Source organism: Epargyreus clarus, unplaced genomic scaffold (assembly GCF_041222505.1).
Source record: "Epargyreus clarus isolate Ecla_fem2 unplaced genomic scaffold, WU_Ecla_fem_2.2 ptg000016l, whole genome shotgun sequence".
Classification (NCBI taxonomy): Eukaryota; Metazoa; Arthropoda; class Insecta; order Lepidoptera; family Hesperiidae; genus Epargyreus; species Epargyreus clarus.
In genome coordinates, this window is record NW_027332224.1 from 119,714 (window position 1) to 133,078 (window position 13,365).

At 41.8% G+C, this 13,365-nt stretch overlaps 1 protein-coding gene across 1 annotated transcript in view; it reads left to right on the top strand.

The window, feature by feature from the left end:
• Vps53 (vacuolar protein sorting 53) overlaps positions 1-12,649 on the top strand; it is a 34,810-nt gene extending 22,161 nt beyond the window's left edge. Inside the window, 18 exon segments of the mRNA XM_073081296.1 lie at positions 60-151; positions 720-847; positions 1,491-1,586; positions 2,155-2,234; positions 2,940-3,076; positions 3,454-3,987; positions 4,172-4,244; positions 5,134-5,299; positions 5,848-5,902; positions 6,856-7,102; positions 7,655-7,780; positions 8,249-8,455; positions 8,662-8,699; positions 9,275-9,360; positions 10,132-10,214; positions 10,981-11,096; positions 11,604-11,756; positions 12,577-12,649. Of these exon segments, the coding sequence (XP_072937397.1) occupies positions 60-151; positions 720-847; positions 1,491-1,586; positions 2,155-2,234; positions 2,940-3,076; positions 3,454-3,987; positions 4,172-4,244; positions 5,134-5,299; positions 5,848-5,902; positions 6,856-7,102; positions 7,655-7,780; positions 8,249-8,455; positions 8,662-8,699; positions 9,275-9,360; positions 10,132-10,214; positions 10,981-11,096; positions 11,604-11,756; positions 12,577-12,649 (2,490 nt within the window).
• The last annotated feature ends 716 nt before the right edge of the window (positions 12,650-13,365 follow it).

Below are 13,365 nucleotides of genomic sequence, written 5' to 3' on the forward strand. Positions count from 1 at the left end.
AGTATAACTGTGGTGGTGCTGCCCTAATCTGAGTAATTGTAGCACGTTTACGGTTCCAGGTGGGCGGGTTCACGTTCATGGGGCACTTCACGTGGGTGGACGTGCCGGAGCGCGAGAAGAAGCGGCGCGGCTCAGACATAGCACCCACTTGGTATGCATACTACTTTTATTGATTATGGTTTTAGTAGAAGCGTCGCGCAAAAAAAATACAAAAGATGTTAATCTTAAATAAAAATATTGACGGTTCATATATTTTTTTTTATTTCATTTAATAAATATGCAGTGAGAACTATTCTCATATTAGAAATCCCTCTATCAAAGTGCTTAAACGTATTTTTCTGTTAAACAACTAGAGAAATGTTTTTATTGTACGAATTTCGACTTTACGATCAGTCTGTCGACAATAAACAAATGTGTTGTGGGTCTTATAAGGTTTGTAGGGAAATGCTTCCATGCTGTTGTACTTTTTAATGGTCAAATCTCCGCCACAAGAATACCCAGCACCCTTCTAGATGGACCGCCCAGCTTTCCGCGACTGCCGTAGCAGCTAGCTGTCATATCTGAAGGCTGTTTCGCTTTCCACAACCTGCGACGCGGAGGGTGGCACAGGGCTATGCCTCTGGGAATTATCTCCCAAAACCCTCAACGCTATTCAATTGCTACGAAAGAAAGTTAATAATTTAGCGTGTTAAGACCGCGTTGGTTGTAACTTGTAACAGGTCACCGACGATGGCGGGCGGGTTGTTCGCGATCAACCGCGCGTACTTCTGGGAGCTGGGCGCGTACGACGAGCAGATGGCCGGCTGGGGCGGCGAGAACCTCGAGATGTCCTTCAGGATCTGGCAGTGTAAGACTTAATTCAAATTCAAATCTTATTTATTTAAAATTGATTTATATAGAATACGTTTTGTAAGTCAACAAACTAACCCCGCTTCGGAAGGTGTTTCGCTATGGAGAAGAAGCGCAGCAAAGATCTCCCCACAGGCTAGGCGATATTTTTTGTTGACGAGGGGGGAACCTGGTGCTTTGATAGTGACGACGGATTATGTGGGATTTTTACTCACTAAACCTCTAATGTCTTCAACGGAACGAGAAAGTCTTCAATGGAATACAACCGGAGTTTTCTGTGAGCGGTGCTCTTATGGGGTTAGGTCCTGGAGAACCTTAGTTTTTTTATAATATAGGAGTAGCAGACGAGCATGCAGTCCACCTGATGGTAAGTGGCTACTACCGCTCATGAACATCTGTAATAAACCCCAGATAGACTAAGATATTCCTACCTGAGGTCGGTCACAGATGCGTCGCTACCCCTAAAGACTGGAACGCTTCGGAAAAGTATGTCTCCCGTATCACACTTCAAACCAGAAAACAGCAGCGCTTTACACTGCTGTTATTAGAAAAAGGTGTGGCACTGGTGCCTCCAGAGTCGAACCACAGAAGGTTCTACCACCTTCAATATATCATATGGTGGTATCGTTGTTTTATCCCAGGTGGTGGTACGCTGGAGACGCTGCCGTGCTCGCGCGTGGGCCACGTGTTCCGCAGCTTCCACCCGTACGGCCTGCCCGCGCACACCGACACGCACGGTAACACACACACAGCACACACATTCATCATCATCTACCCATTACTGTCCCACTGCTGGGTAAGGGTCTAATACACAAATAAGTTTGAAAAATCAGAGGATTTGAACCTCAGACTCCTCGATCGAGAGGCCGAGTTTCTTAACCACTAGCTATCACTGCCTATACTAATACACAATTAATTAACTTGCTTACTAAATAAATAGATTGATAATATACCTGCTGCTATTTATTTTTTACCGAAAACAGTGATTTAGAGTGAATATATTATTTTTAAATGTTCGTAGTAGTATTACACATTTGTTTGTAGTTTAAGGGTTATTCTGGATTACAAAATATATTTCGTTTTCAGCTTCATTAAATATAGCTCCCAAATAACTGAGTACTTTTCAGCTGAAACTTATTTAAGATTGTACATAAAATTAGAATAAAATAGAATATTTATTGTGTAAAGCATTTAGTTCATTAGGTCAAATAACAATACATAAAGTCTAATTAAATGTCAACACATTATTTGAAACAATTATACTCGTAAGTAGTCAATATGTTTCTAATATCAAAAAATTTATAGGCATAAACACTGCACGGATGGCCGAAGTCTGGATGGATGATTATGCGGAGTTGTTCTACCTGCATCGCCCGGACCTTAGGGTGAGTACTACCTGTAACACTTTTTACTAACTTTTGTTTAACTTGTTGTTAGTTCGTATGTATTAAAGGATCTAACTTTGTCACAAAAAACTGAATACCTTAGAGACATCAGTCTAAATCTAATAAGGCTTACGCCCCAAAATGGCGATCATAACGTAATACATATTACATTAAGTTAAGTTAGATTGTTTATTACGATTGCCAAGTGAATCTATTCATTTAAAGCATAAAATATTTTAAATATATGGTCTCATAAGATGTTGTTAAATTTGCTAATTACGAAATAATATAAGACAGAAGGTCCCCTAAGTAGGGACTGAATAATTTCACCGACTTGGTATTACATTGGTCTCACAACTTTTTACGGTAGAAGGATTAGGTCGTGAGAATTGTTTTTTTTTTACATGTTATGTCTTTGGTGGCATCTCATCTATTTTTGTAGATAGTTCTACTTTTTTTCGTGTAGGTAATTCCACTAATTGAATACTAGCAACGGATGTTTAGCGCTCTCTCTGTCAGACTTCTAGTTTTATCTACGACGAAGTTAAGGGGGGGTAGCAAATGACCTAAATTGTTTCGAAAAAAGAGTAGACAATTTTTTGAGGCCGTGACGCATTTTTTGTTCGACTTGGCGGGGGCACAGCCGTGCCTCCAGATAGTTTTATATATAATTGGAAAGTAAGACATTATTATTATTATTTCCAGAACAACCCTCGCATCGGGGACGTGACGCACCGTCGTGTGTTGCGCGAGAAGTTGCACTGCCGCGGCTTCCAGTGGTACCTCGACACCGTCTACCGCGAGAAGTTCGTGCCCGTGCGCGACGTGTACGGCTACGGCAGGTGGGTTCCGTGACGTCTCGCACTGGCTCAACTTGTGATTGGATTTATATTCAGAATTTAAAAAAAAATAAGTTTCTTAACAAGTAGAGTTTTCAACTAATTTTACGTTAAAAATAAAAAAGTTATTAAAATAAATTAAAATAAGTGGAGCTGCTGATTTTGGCTCTCGATCAAGTTCACCTTTCAAATAAAAAAGAATTTGTAAAAGTGTAGAGCTTACACATGCACATGTATCTTTTTAGTATAATATCATTATAAATTATGAATGTTACATAACGCTTTGAGGTATCCAGTCCCCTAACAAACAACTACTCTTCCTTCTTGTAAAGGTGCCCTTATAGTTTTACTTTAATTTTGTTTTTGCTTGGTCTCGCCAGATTCAAGAATCCGTCATCAGGCATGTGTCTAGACACACTGCAGCGGGACACCGAGGCCGCAGCGCTCGGCGTGTATCCCTGCCACGCGCGACTACAGGCCACGCAGTACCTCGCGCTGTCCGCCGCCGGCGAGCTGCGCGACGAGGAGCGCTGCGCCGAGCTGCAGTTCACCAGGCGAGTGTGTCCGCAGCCAGCCAGCCAGCCAGCCAGCCAGCACACTGCGCCACGCAGTACCTCGCGCTGTCCGCCGCCGGCGAGCTGCGCGACGAGGAGCGCTGCGCCGAGCTGCAGTTCACCAGGCGAGTGTGTCCGCAGCCAGCCAGCCAGCCAGCCAGCCAGCACACTGCGCCACGCAGTACCTCGCGCTGTCCGCCGCCGGCGAGCTGCGCGACGAGGAGCGCTGCGCCGAGCTGCAGTTCACCAGGCGAGTGTGTCCGCAGCCAGCCAGCCAGCCAGCCAGCCAGCCAGCACACTGCGCCACGCAGTACCTCGCGCTGGCCTGAACCATACTTTGGAAAAAGGAGATCTCCCAGTGTGCTAAATGATCATGTCCGGAGAGCGACCGTGCTCTAACAGTCTCAATTCGGAGCTTATATATATGCAACATTGAGAAAACTTTGATAGCGTATATGTATATGTAGCGCCATCTGTTGACGAGTCGCCACACTTCGATGCGGCTTAGGACCAAGTTTAATAACAATATGTATTGTGTTTGCAGGAAGAAGCCGGAGGAGGAGGAGTACGGGCGGCCGGTGCTCATGATCACGTGCCACGGCAAGCAGCGCGGACAGGTGAGTACATTACACATTGTTCATGTAACTTCATTCGGCGAATACTGGTTTTATCTGGTAAGATTAAGTCGGTAAAGTTTAAAAAAAAATCGGTTGTCTGTAAAGTCGGTTTACTGACGATAGTTGAACGTGACAACGTCATAAGAAAATACTGATGGAATGGTTGCATTAATCAAAAGAATGTTTCAATTTTATTTGTTTGATAGATATTTTGTATGGATATAGAGAAGGAGGTACACACGCGGAGGCCGATTGTGCCTCTTTGTCGCTCGTTCCGCGCTCTCGCTTGCATTTCAAGTCTTAAATGGAACGCCTCAGAGCGAGGTAACGCCGCATGAGTCATGTTTCTTGGTGCGTGCAGCCGGCTCCATCGAATTATAAGACGTTGTCACGTCAAAATAAAAGTTGGTCAAGTGCGAGTCGAACTCGCACTGGGCGGGTCCGCACCAAATTTTCATTATGTTTTATTTTTAGTAGTTGTTATTACAGCATAGAAGTAAACGCATTGTGAAAATTTCAATTATCTATCTGTTACGGTTCAATAGATAAAACGAAAAACGCTGAAATGGGAGATGGTGACGTCCTTTATTTTCATGCTTTTTATTACTAGTATTTTTTTTTAAGTTTCTATCTAATACGGTTCAAGATATAGCTCTATGACAGATAGATAGACGAAGATACGGGCAGACGGAAGCTTCGTAATAGGTTTCCATTTTTACCCTTTACGTACGAAACACTAAAAATATTAATGACATTATTATATTTTGTACCAACACCACGACCAAGCAGCTCCGTCAGGTGGAAACCGGTCTTGTCTGTAACTAATGACGTCATAACACTCGTGTCGTTACTTATAACTAATGACGTCACAACACTCGTGTCGTCACAGAAGTGGCGCTACCTGCCGACCAAGCAGCTCCGGCACGTGGAGAGCGGCCTGTGCCTGACGGCGGGGGCGGAGCCCAGCGCGGACGTGGTGGCGCTCCGCTGCGGGACCGACGCCGCCCAGCGCTGGGACATCGACTACAGCGAGGCGAACGGCTTCGGCACTGACAGTGAGTGGGTTCTATGTCTATATACATAGAAATGAATGTTTGTCTGTATGTTCTTTGTAGCATCGTAAACTATGTATTCGATCATGTGATGATATTTAGTAAAGTTGATTATATTAAACATTTGTTAATATACGAAATGTTTCAATTAACGAATGGCGGGAACTTAGCTGCCAGAGTAATATAAAAATATGTATCTTCTTCAAAATGAGTTTTCTCCTTTAATCTGCCATTCATCATTACTTTCCAGAAATTGATCCTTATAAAGGACACTATCCGGTGGTGGAATAATGTAGTGTTTTTTTTTTTCAAAAATGTCCTCGTTTGATTCCCGGTGAGGGAAAAAGATTTTTTAAAAAACTAATCATGCAGTTTTAGTTTTTATCAAAATCGGCTTCGTAGCTCCTTTCAGATTTTTTTGCTAATCCTTATGCAGAGTTGGCCCTGAAGTACACTATTATTTTTTTAGCAGTCGGTATTTTGTTCTTATATTATAAGATTCTTTAGTGATACATGTATAACAGATAATAATAAATTGACGTTGTCAACAGATAATGTAGAGCTGACAGAACAAGAAGTACGACTGCAAAGGCTCAGAGGACGACGGTAAGCATGCTTCTTTCTTGTTTTTCAAACGAATTAGGCGAAATGAAAAATGCTTATGCTGGATACAGGATTTGAAGAACCTTTCTCGACGGGGAAATCTTCAAAAGGTACCCGACGACGTGGGAGCGACGCCGGGTTATATGGGATTCTTACCGCATTAAAACCCCGCCGGTAGCCGTCTTCAACGCTTGTTGGAGAACTCCGGGATCTCCGACGGAACACGACCGGAGCACTCCAAGCGCGATGCCCAACGGGCTCTACCCTGGGGGAGCAGTTTTCGCTCCTCCCACACACCTGGTGTTTACGACGGTATGCGACCACACATACCACCGTCCTTCCCGGGGTAGCATACTGGACGGTTTGAGCTCCCACTCTCGCCACCCGCGACCCCGGAAGCCCCCTTTTAGTCGCCTCCTACGACAGGCAGGGGATACCGTAGCCCTATTCTAGTCCCGGAACTACAGGGACAAAGGATTTGAAGAACCTATTGTTGTTTTCACTCCGGCAGCACTACCCCCACACCTATTTCTGCTTCATAACAGCAGTGTAGTGCTGTTTTGTTCTGGTTTGAAGGGTGTGGTAAGCGAGACATGCTTACTCGAGGCGTTCCAGCTTAGTCCTCAGGGGTAGCGGCGCATCTGCGACCAACCTTAGATAGGACTGTAAACTTATCTGGGGTTGATTATAAATGTCCATACGACAGTAACTTACCATCAGGTGGACTGCATGCTTGTTTTTTATTACTATATTTTTACTTTATGTGTATTTTTCTTTTTCTGTGTCTTTATTTATCTTTGTTCTTTCTTGTTTTATGTCTGTCTGTGACAGAGTTGTATCTCCTGAATCGAAATTTGATAGTACGGAACTCTCCATGAGAGAGTTTAAATCGCACTTGGCCACACTTATTTATATTATAAACAAAAAAATCTCCATGACCCTATCTCCCCCAGCAGCCGCATCTCCCGCTCGCTGCTGTCGACGGGCTCGGCCCCGCCCCGCCGCCACGCCCACAAGCGGCGGCCCCGCCCCCACGCTCGCACTCGCAAGAAGAACAAGTTCATCCTGAAGCTCGTCCGCTCGCTGCCGAACAACACCGAGCAACACCTCGAGGCGGACCTCTACTGCAAACACCGCCGGTTGCTGCCCAATGACAGCTTCGTGAGGGATCTGGTCGCGGTGCTCAACGACGGCGACATCAAGGTGGGTGGTGGGTGGCCACCGATGGGCAATATCTATTTACTGCTGGGCAACGGTGATTTATCGTTGGAAAGAGTTCCTGTAGCTGTCCTTAAGAGATTTAGGTGGGTTGCTTGCTAGGTACCCAAAGGATACGAACGAACCCTATTACAAAGACCCTGCTGTCTGTCCGTCTGTTACGGGGCTCTACCTCTTCAACTTTTATAGATAGACACTTGAAATTTCTACAGACGGCGGTATAACGGCGGCTATAACAACAAATCCTACAAATTAAAAAAATTAAAATACAAGGTCTCCATACAAGAAACCTCTATATTTCAAAAGTTTTTCGCTATATGTATTGAACCATAATAGATAGGTAGTTCAAATTTTTACACTACATGGTTGCTATAATGTAATGGCCAATTAATGTTGTATTTTTTGACCAATTAATGTTGTATTTTTTGACCAATTAATGTTGTATTTTTGGCCAATTAATGTTGTATTTTTGGCCAATTAATGTTGTATTATTGACCAATTAATGTTATATATTTTTGGAGATTTAAATATTTGCAGGTAATAAACAACGGTCGCATGTTCGAGAAGAACAGAGTGACGGACCTGGTGAAGAAGGGCGCCGCGGTGACGGCGGTGAAGGTGCTGGAGAAGATGGAGCTGCCGCCGGGGACACAGGATGCTCAGGTAGTGTACTTTGGTGGTTTTGACCCGAATGTGGAGGGTAATGTTTGTGTGTGTGTGTGTGTGTGTGTGTGTGAACGGTAGAGCTCAGGTGGGTAGTTTTATTGGTTTTCACACAATTGCGGAAGGTAATGTTTTTTGTGTATGTGTCTGTTTGTGAACGGGGGGGGGGGGAGGGAACTTTGTTGCTTTTCACCCGATTGTGGAGTGTAATGTTTGCGTATGTATGCGTGTGTATGCGTCTGTGTCTGTCTGTGTCTGAACGGTTGAACCTACTGACGCTCAGGTAGCGAACTTTACAATGATTTCTTTTAAATTGGGAATGTGAAGGTGGTAGAACCACTTCGGTGTAGGGAGGTACCACCCTCACACCTATTTCTTTTCGTTCTTATTATATTTTTTTTCAAACGTACCAACAACGTACAATTTCAATAAATAAATGTATATTAAAATATAATACTGACGTTCCAGCCAAAACCCTGGCCAAAGAAATACAAAGCGGCCCCTGAAATGGTGCCCCCCTACGAGCCAGCGGTTCCCATCAGCCCCATACAGCCGATGGAGCCCGCGGGCCCCGACGCCCGGGCCGGGCCCGCGGACCCCGAGCCCGGGGACAAGAAGATCATCATCGAAGACTTTGTTGAGGTGAAGCCTAGCGAACCCACTGTGATGCCTAAGGTTAGTATATTAAACAATGTTATCTAATATAAATGATTTTTTCCATTCAATTCAAATTACTAATAATAATTATTATACTGCTTTTTTTATTTTAAAAAATAATTTTCGATTTTCTACCGTCGTTCCTAACAATATCAATATAGCAGTGTTGCCATGTTCCAAAGCCAAGATAAAGCTGTGTTAAAACCAAAGCGTTTGTGTTTCAGCGGAAGCGGAAGCGGGGGCGGTCACGGGTACACAAAGTGTAAGTTGCAATCAACTATTTTTTCATCCATTTCTCTATCGATCGGGTTCGACTCCGGCGGCACCACCGCCGTATCTAATTTTTCTTAATAAAAGCAGTGTTAAGCGCTGCTGTGTTCTGGTTTGAAGTGTGGTAAGAGACATACTTATCAGAGGCGTTCCAGCATATTCCTAAGCATAGATAAGTATAGATATTTCACCGCCTTGTAATTGAAGGAAGCCATTAAATGGCTTAAACGGCTGATAATTCTGTCAGCCGTTTAAAGGCTGTCATGGCGTAATTTTCGCGGAACAAAGCCGACATGCGCAGTTAAGTCGTACAAAAACACGAAATCTAAGAAAAAGTGTGGAGAAATATTCTATGGTCCTTAGATACCCAAGTATCTGTTGCAAAGCTCAGATAGGAATGTAATGTTATCCGGGCCGACTTACGGTATAAACCTAATTAATTATAGATGTCCATGGGCGGCAGCAGCCACTTACCATCAGGTGGACTACATGCTCGTCTGCTACTCCTATATTATAAAAGATATATCATCTGCCCTTATTTATAATATGTTACATTTCGATGTCCAGCCGGCAGTGGGAGAGGCCGGACTCGCTGGAGGACACGCCCCTTGTGGGCGAGGCCGAGCTACGCTCCGCCCCCGACTGGCCCGCGGGTGAGATAGTTTTACTGTAATCACTTGTTGCCTGTTTGTCAAAATGTAAATATATATAACTCAAAGGTGACTGACTGACATAGTGATCTATCAACGCACAGCCCAAACCACTGGACGGATCGGGCTGAAATGTGGCATGCAGGTAGATGTTATGACGTAGACATCCGTTAAGAAAGGATTTTGATCAATTCTACCCCCAAGGGGATAAAATAGAGGATGAAAATATTACTTCGTAACGCGAGCGATGCCGCGGGCAAAAGCACGTTACACTATAATTTCGTTATTAATTACGAAACAAAAAGAAGAAACATGGTTGGTGAAGAAAATAAAAAAATAGGTGTTCTATCTTAGCCTACTAATGTTTTTATTTTATTAATCATTTCATAAGGTTTTCTTAATAAAAAAGGCCTTTGGTTTAATTTTTCGAATTTTTAATTCAACTTTTTTTGACTAAACTTTTTTCAAGTTCAAACAATCTTAATTCTCAAATACAGAATGTGCAGTAACAACATTGATATTATGCACATATTATAGTCAATTATTATAACTTTATCATATATATAAAATTCTCGTGTCACAATGTTAGTTAACGTACTCCTCTGAAACGGCTTTACCGATTTTCACCAAATTGTGTATATTGAGTAGGTCTGAGAATCGGCTACTATCTATTTTTCATACCCCTAAGGGTTGTTCATCCTTAACATTTTTTATTTATATGGCAACACGTTTGCCGGGTCAGCTAATTAATAATATTTTTATGTTATCTCATAGATCCTCCGCCAGTGTCTCCGCGCGGTCCGCGGGCCCGGCCCGACATAGACGACAGTGCGGCCGACACGGAACCCTACGACTATGTGAGTTGACACGTTATGAGAACTTTTTTGAAGTGATATCTTCCTATAGGAGAATAAACGGCTTCTGTCTGGCGACCTTTCCCTCGCGCATATGACAGCGACAGGCTCCTCTCTCGCTCTAATCCACAGAGCTAACCGTATTTTGAACAGATTAAACCACATATATATATACATAAAATTTAAATAATATAAGTTTACTTCAAGTTGAACAATTTCAATATTGAATACTGAAAATTATCTTTTCGGCCGGGCGTCCCGAGTCACACACATTTTTTTAATATTGAAATCGCAAACGATAGTAAATTTTAATGGTAATTTCACAGTGTTTTTTTTTGCATAACTTACAATATTTACTAATCAATTTTAGGGTGTCGATGTTTTACGTAACTGGAAGGTAATTTTTGAGTGTATGTATGTCTCATTTCCTGTAAAACAAATGACTTAATGGATTATAATACATGAGGTGTTGTTGGATTTGCTTAAATTGCGGTAGTAATTTCTTCAGAGGTAGCGGAGCATCTGAGCCCGACCTTAAGTAGAAATGTCTAATACTATCTGGGGGTTGATTACAGATGTCCATGGACAACAGTAGCCACTTACCCTTAGGTGGACTGCATGCTCGTCTACTATTGCTATATTACAAAAAAAAAATCGACTTTTTCTACCACCTTCAAAATAATCACTTGTCCAAAGGTTTCCAAAAGTGATATAATTCCAATGACGTATGTGTTTCATGTAAGTGTATGTTGTGTATGTGTGCGTGTAGGTGGTGCCCCGGCCGCGGTCTGGGCGCGGGCCGGTGAAGCTGGTGATGCGCAGCAACCTCACCTTCAACCTGGGGGACGAGTTCTTCGACTGGAAGCGCGCCGCTGACGATGTCGCGTGAGTTTGTCTCTTATTATACAAGAAGTGACGTCACTACAGGGCAGTGTTCTCGAAATTACCGATTTTTCGGTATTTGTAACGATATTGGATCAATTTGGCTGTGTCCTACCGAATTGTATTGATTTTTCTACAATTTCAGAGGATGCAAATTATCCCGATTTTTTAAATCAGGTACCAGTGAAAATAAATTTGTTAAAAAAAAAGGTTGCCAAAATTTTATATTGTATTATTACTAGCTGACTAGGCAAACGTTGTGTTTGCATATAAATAAAAAATGTTAAGGGTGAAATAGCCTTATCACTTAGGGGTATGAAAAATAGTTAGTAGCCGATTCTCAGACCTACGGAATATACATTTAAAATTTGGTGAAAATCGGTAAAGCCGTTCGGAGGAGTACGGTAACTAACACTGTGACACGAGAATTTTATATATAAGATAACAGCTGTACACAAAACCTACTCCTTTTAGAAGTCAATAATACCGTGTAATTTAACAATCCCACAGGAACCTGCTAGGCGAGCTGTCGATCCCGGCGAGCTCTCCTGTCTCAGAAGTCCCGGATAATAGACAGGAGCGCTTGCAGAGACTGACGGCGGCCGCACAGGACGCACAGGACCGCGTGCACGAGGCTATCCTTACTGGCCGGGGCCGGCTCCGGTGAGGCCTCGTATATCTCACTCAATACTAAACTCATAGATTAGTAAAGATTACTCACTCCTAACAAGAAAATGTACCCAGTTTTGAGAATTGAAGTAGTTGCGTAAAAAAGTTTTGCCACGTCTCCGTGCTAAAATGTCCCTAAAATATTTGAAATTATTATTTATGTATTACGTAAATTACGCAGTATTAAGTATTTATTCGTAAATTTTCTCTAAAATTGTTTTTATTTGTCAAGAATTCGAAAAAAGAACTTACTAATAAGCCGTTTGTGGCTTCATTCAATTTCAAGTCGGCGAAGTATCTTTACTAATTTATGACTAAACTTAACCTAACCTAACTTATACTAAGCTTAACTCTCAGTCGCAATCAAGTTTATTTTTTTTTATAATATGGGAGTAGCAGACGAACATGCAGTCCACCTGATGGTAAGTGCCGCCCATGGACATATTTAATCAACCCTAGATAGGATTGGTTATAACTGAGGTCGGTCACAGATGAGGCTACCTGAGGACTAAGCTGGAACGCGGAAAAGTATGTCTCCCTTACCACACCCTTCAAACCAGAACGCAGCAGCGCTTATAAGGATGTTATTGTTGTACACGAGCCATTTATTAACCAACTATGTTATCGATTTTTATATGTTGGTTCGGTAATAAAATCTGTTATATTATTTCGATAGACCCCAAAAGAATTATGACTTCGTTAAAATAGGAAACCAGGCATTTTTCTAAAAAAATGAATAAAAAATATGAATTTCCTTTCCATGCAAAAAAGCTTTTTCAACACTAATATTTCAAATTAATTTTTCAATATTCAGAGACAAGGCAGAAACCAAGGACACGGAGACAGAGTCATCAGGGTCTTCAGACAGCGGCAGTAGCGACAGCTGAACTGCACCCATACACACCGATGCAGTTTGACTGATAACAACAATAATTATAGTTTAAAAACTAAAAACCACGCTAAAATCTCATAAGGAAAATCGTTAATCGTTAATCATGGATCAAAATAATTTGTTAAATTAAATTAAATTGGTTAAAATTAATTAATCCTGACGTTTCTGATGAAAATTATTAAATTCATGTATTGTCATCGGTTCTTGATAATATTTCAAAATTTGAAATTAATCAGACCGGAAGTGAGGAAAAATGGAGTTTAAAGATTCCGTTACATACAGGTTAAGCTAATAAAAGCGTGGTAAAAATAATTGCAAGCTACAGAATATATGGATTAAGGCTTCCATTATATTGAAATAATTGACTTCACTGGTTAAAAAATGGTTGGTCTATTAAAATATTATTAGGCGTAGCGGCGCATCTGTGGCCAACCTCAGGTAGGAATATCTTATCCTATCTGGGGTTGATTACAGATGTCCATGGGCGGCAGTAGCCACTTACCATCAGGTGGACTGCATGCTCGTCTGCTAGATTATTATTAAAAAATATTATGAAAATTGTTCATAAATGTAAAAAATAAAATCGAATATAAACTCAAGACTGGCAGTTCCGTCCGCTTTGTAAATAATAATAATTATATATACATATTTAATATGCTTTTGTTAAAATACTTAAAGCACAAAATCTTACATTCCTATGAGTCGCCTAAT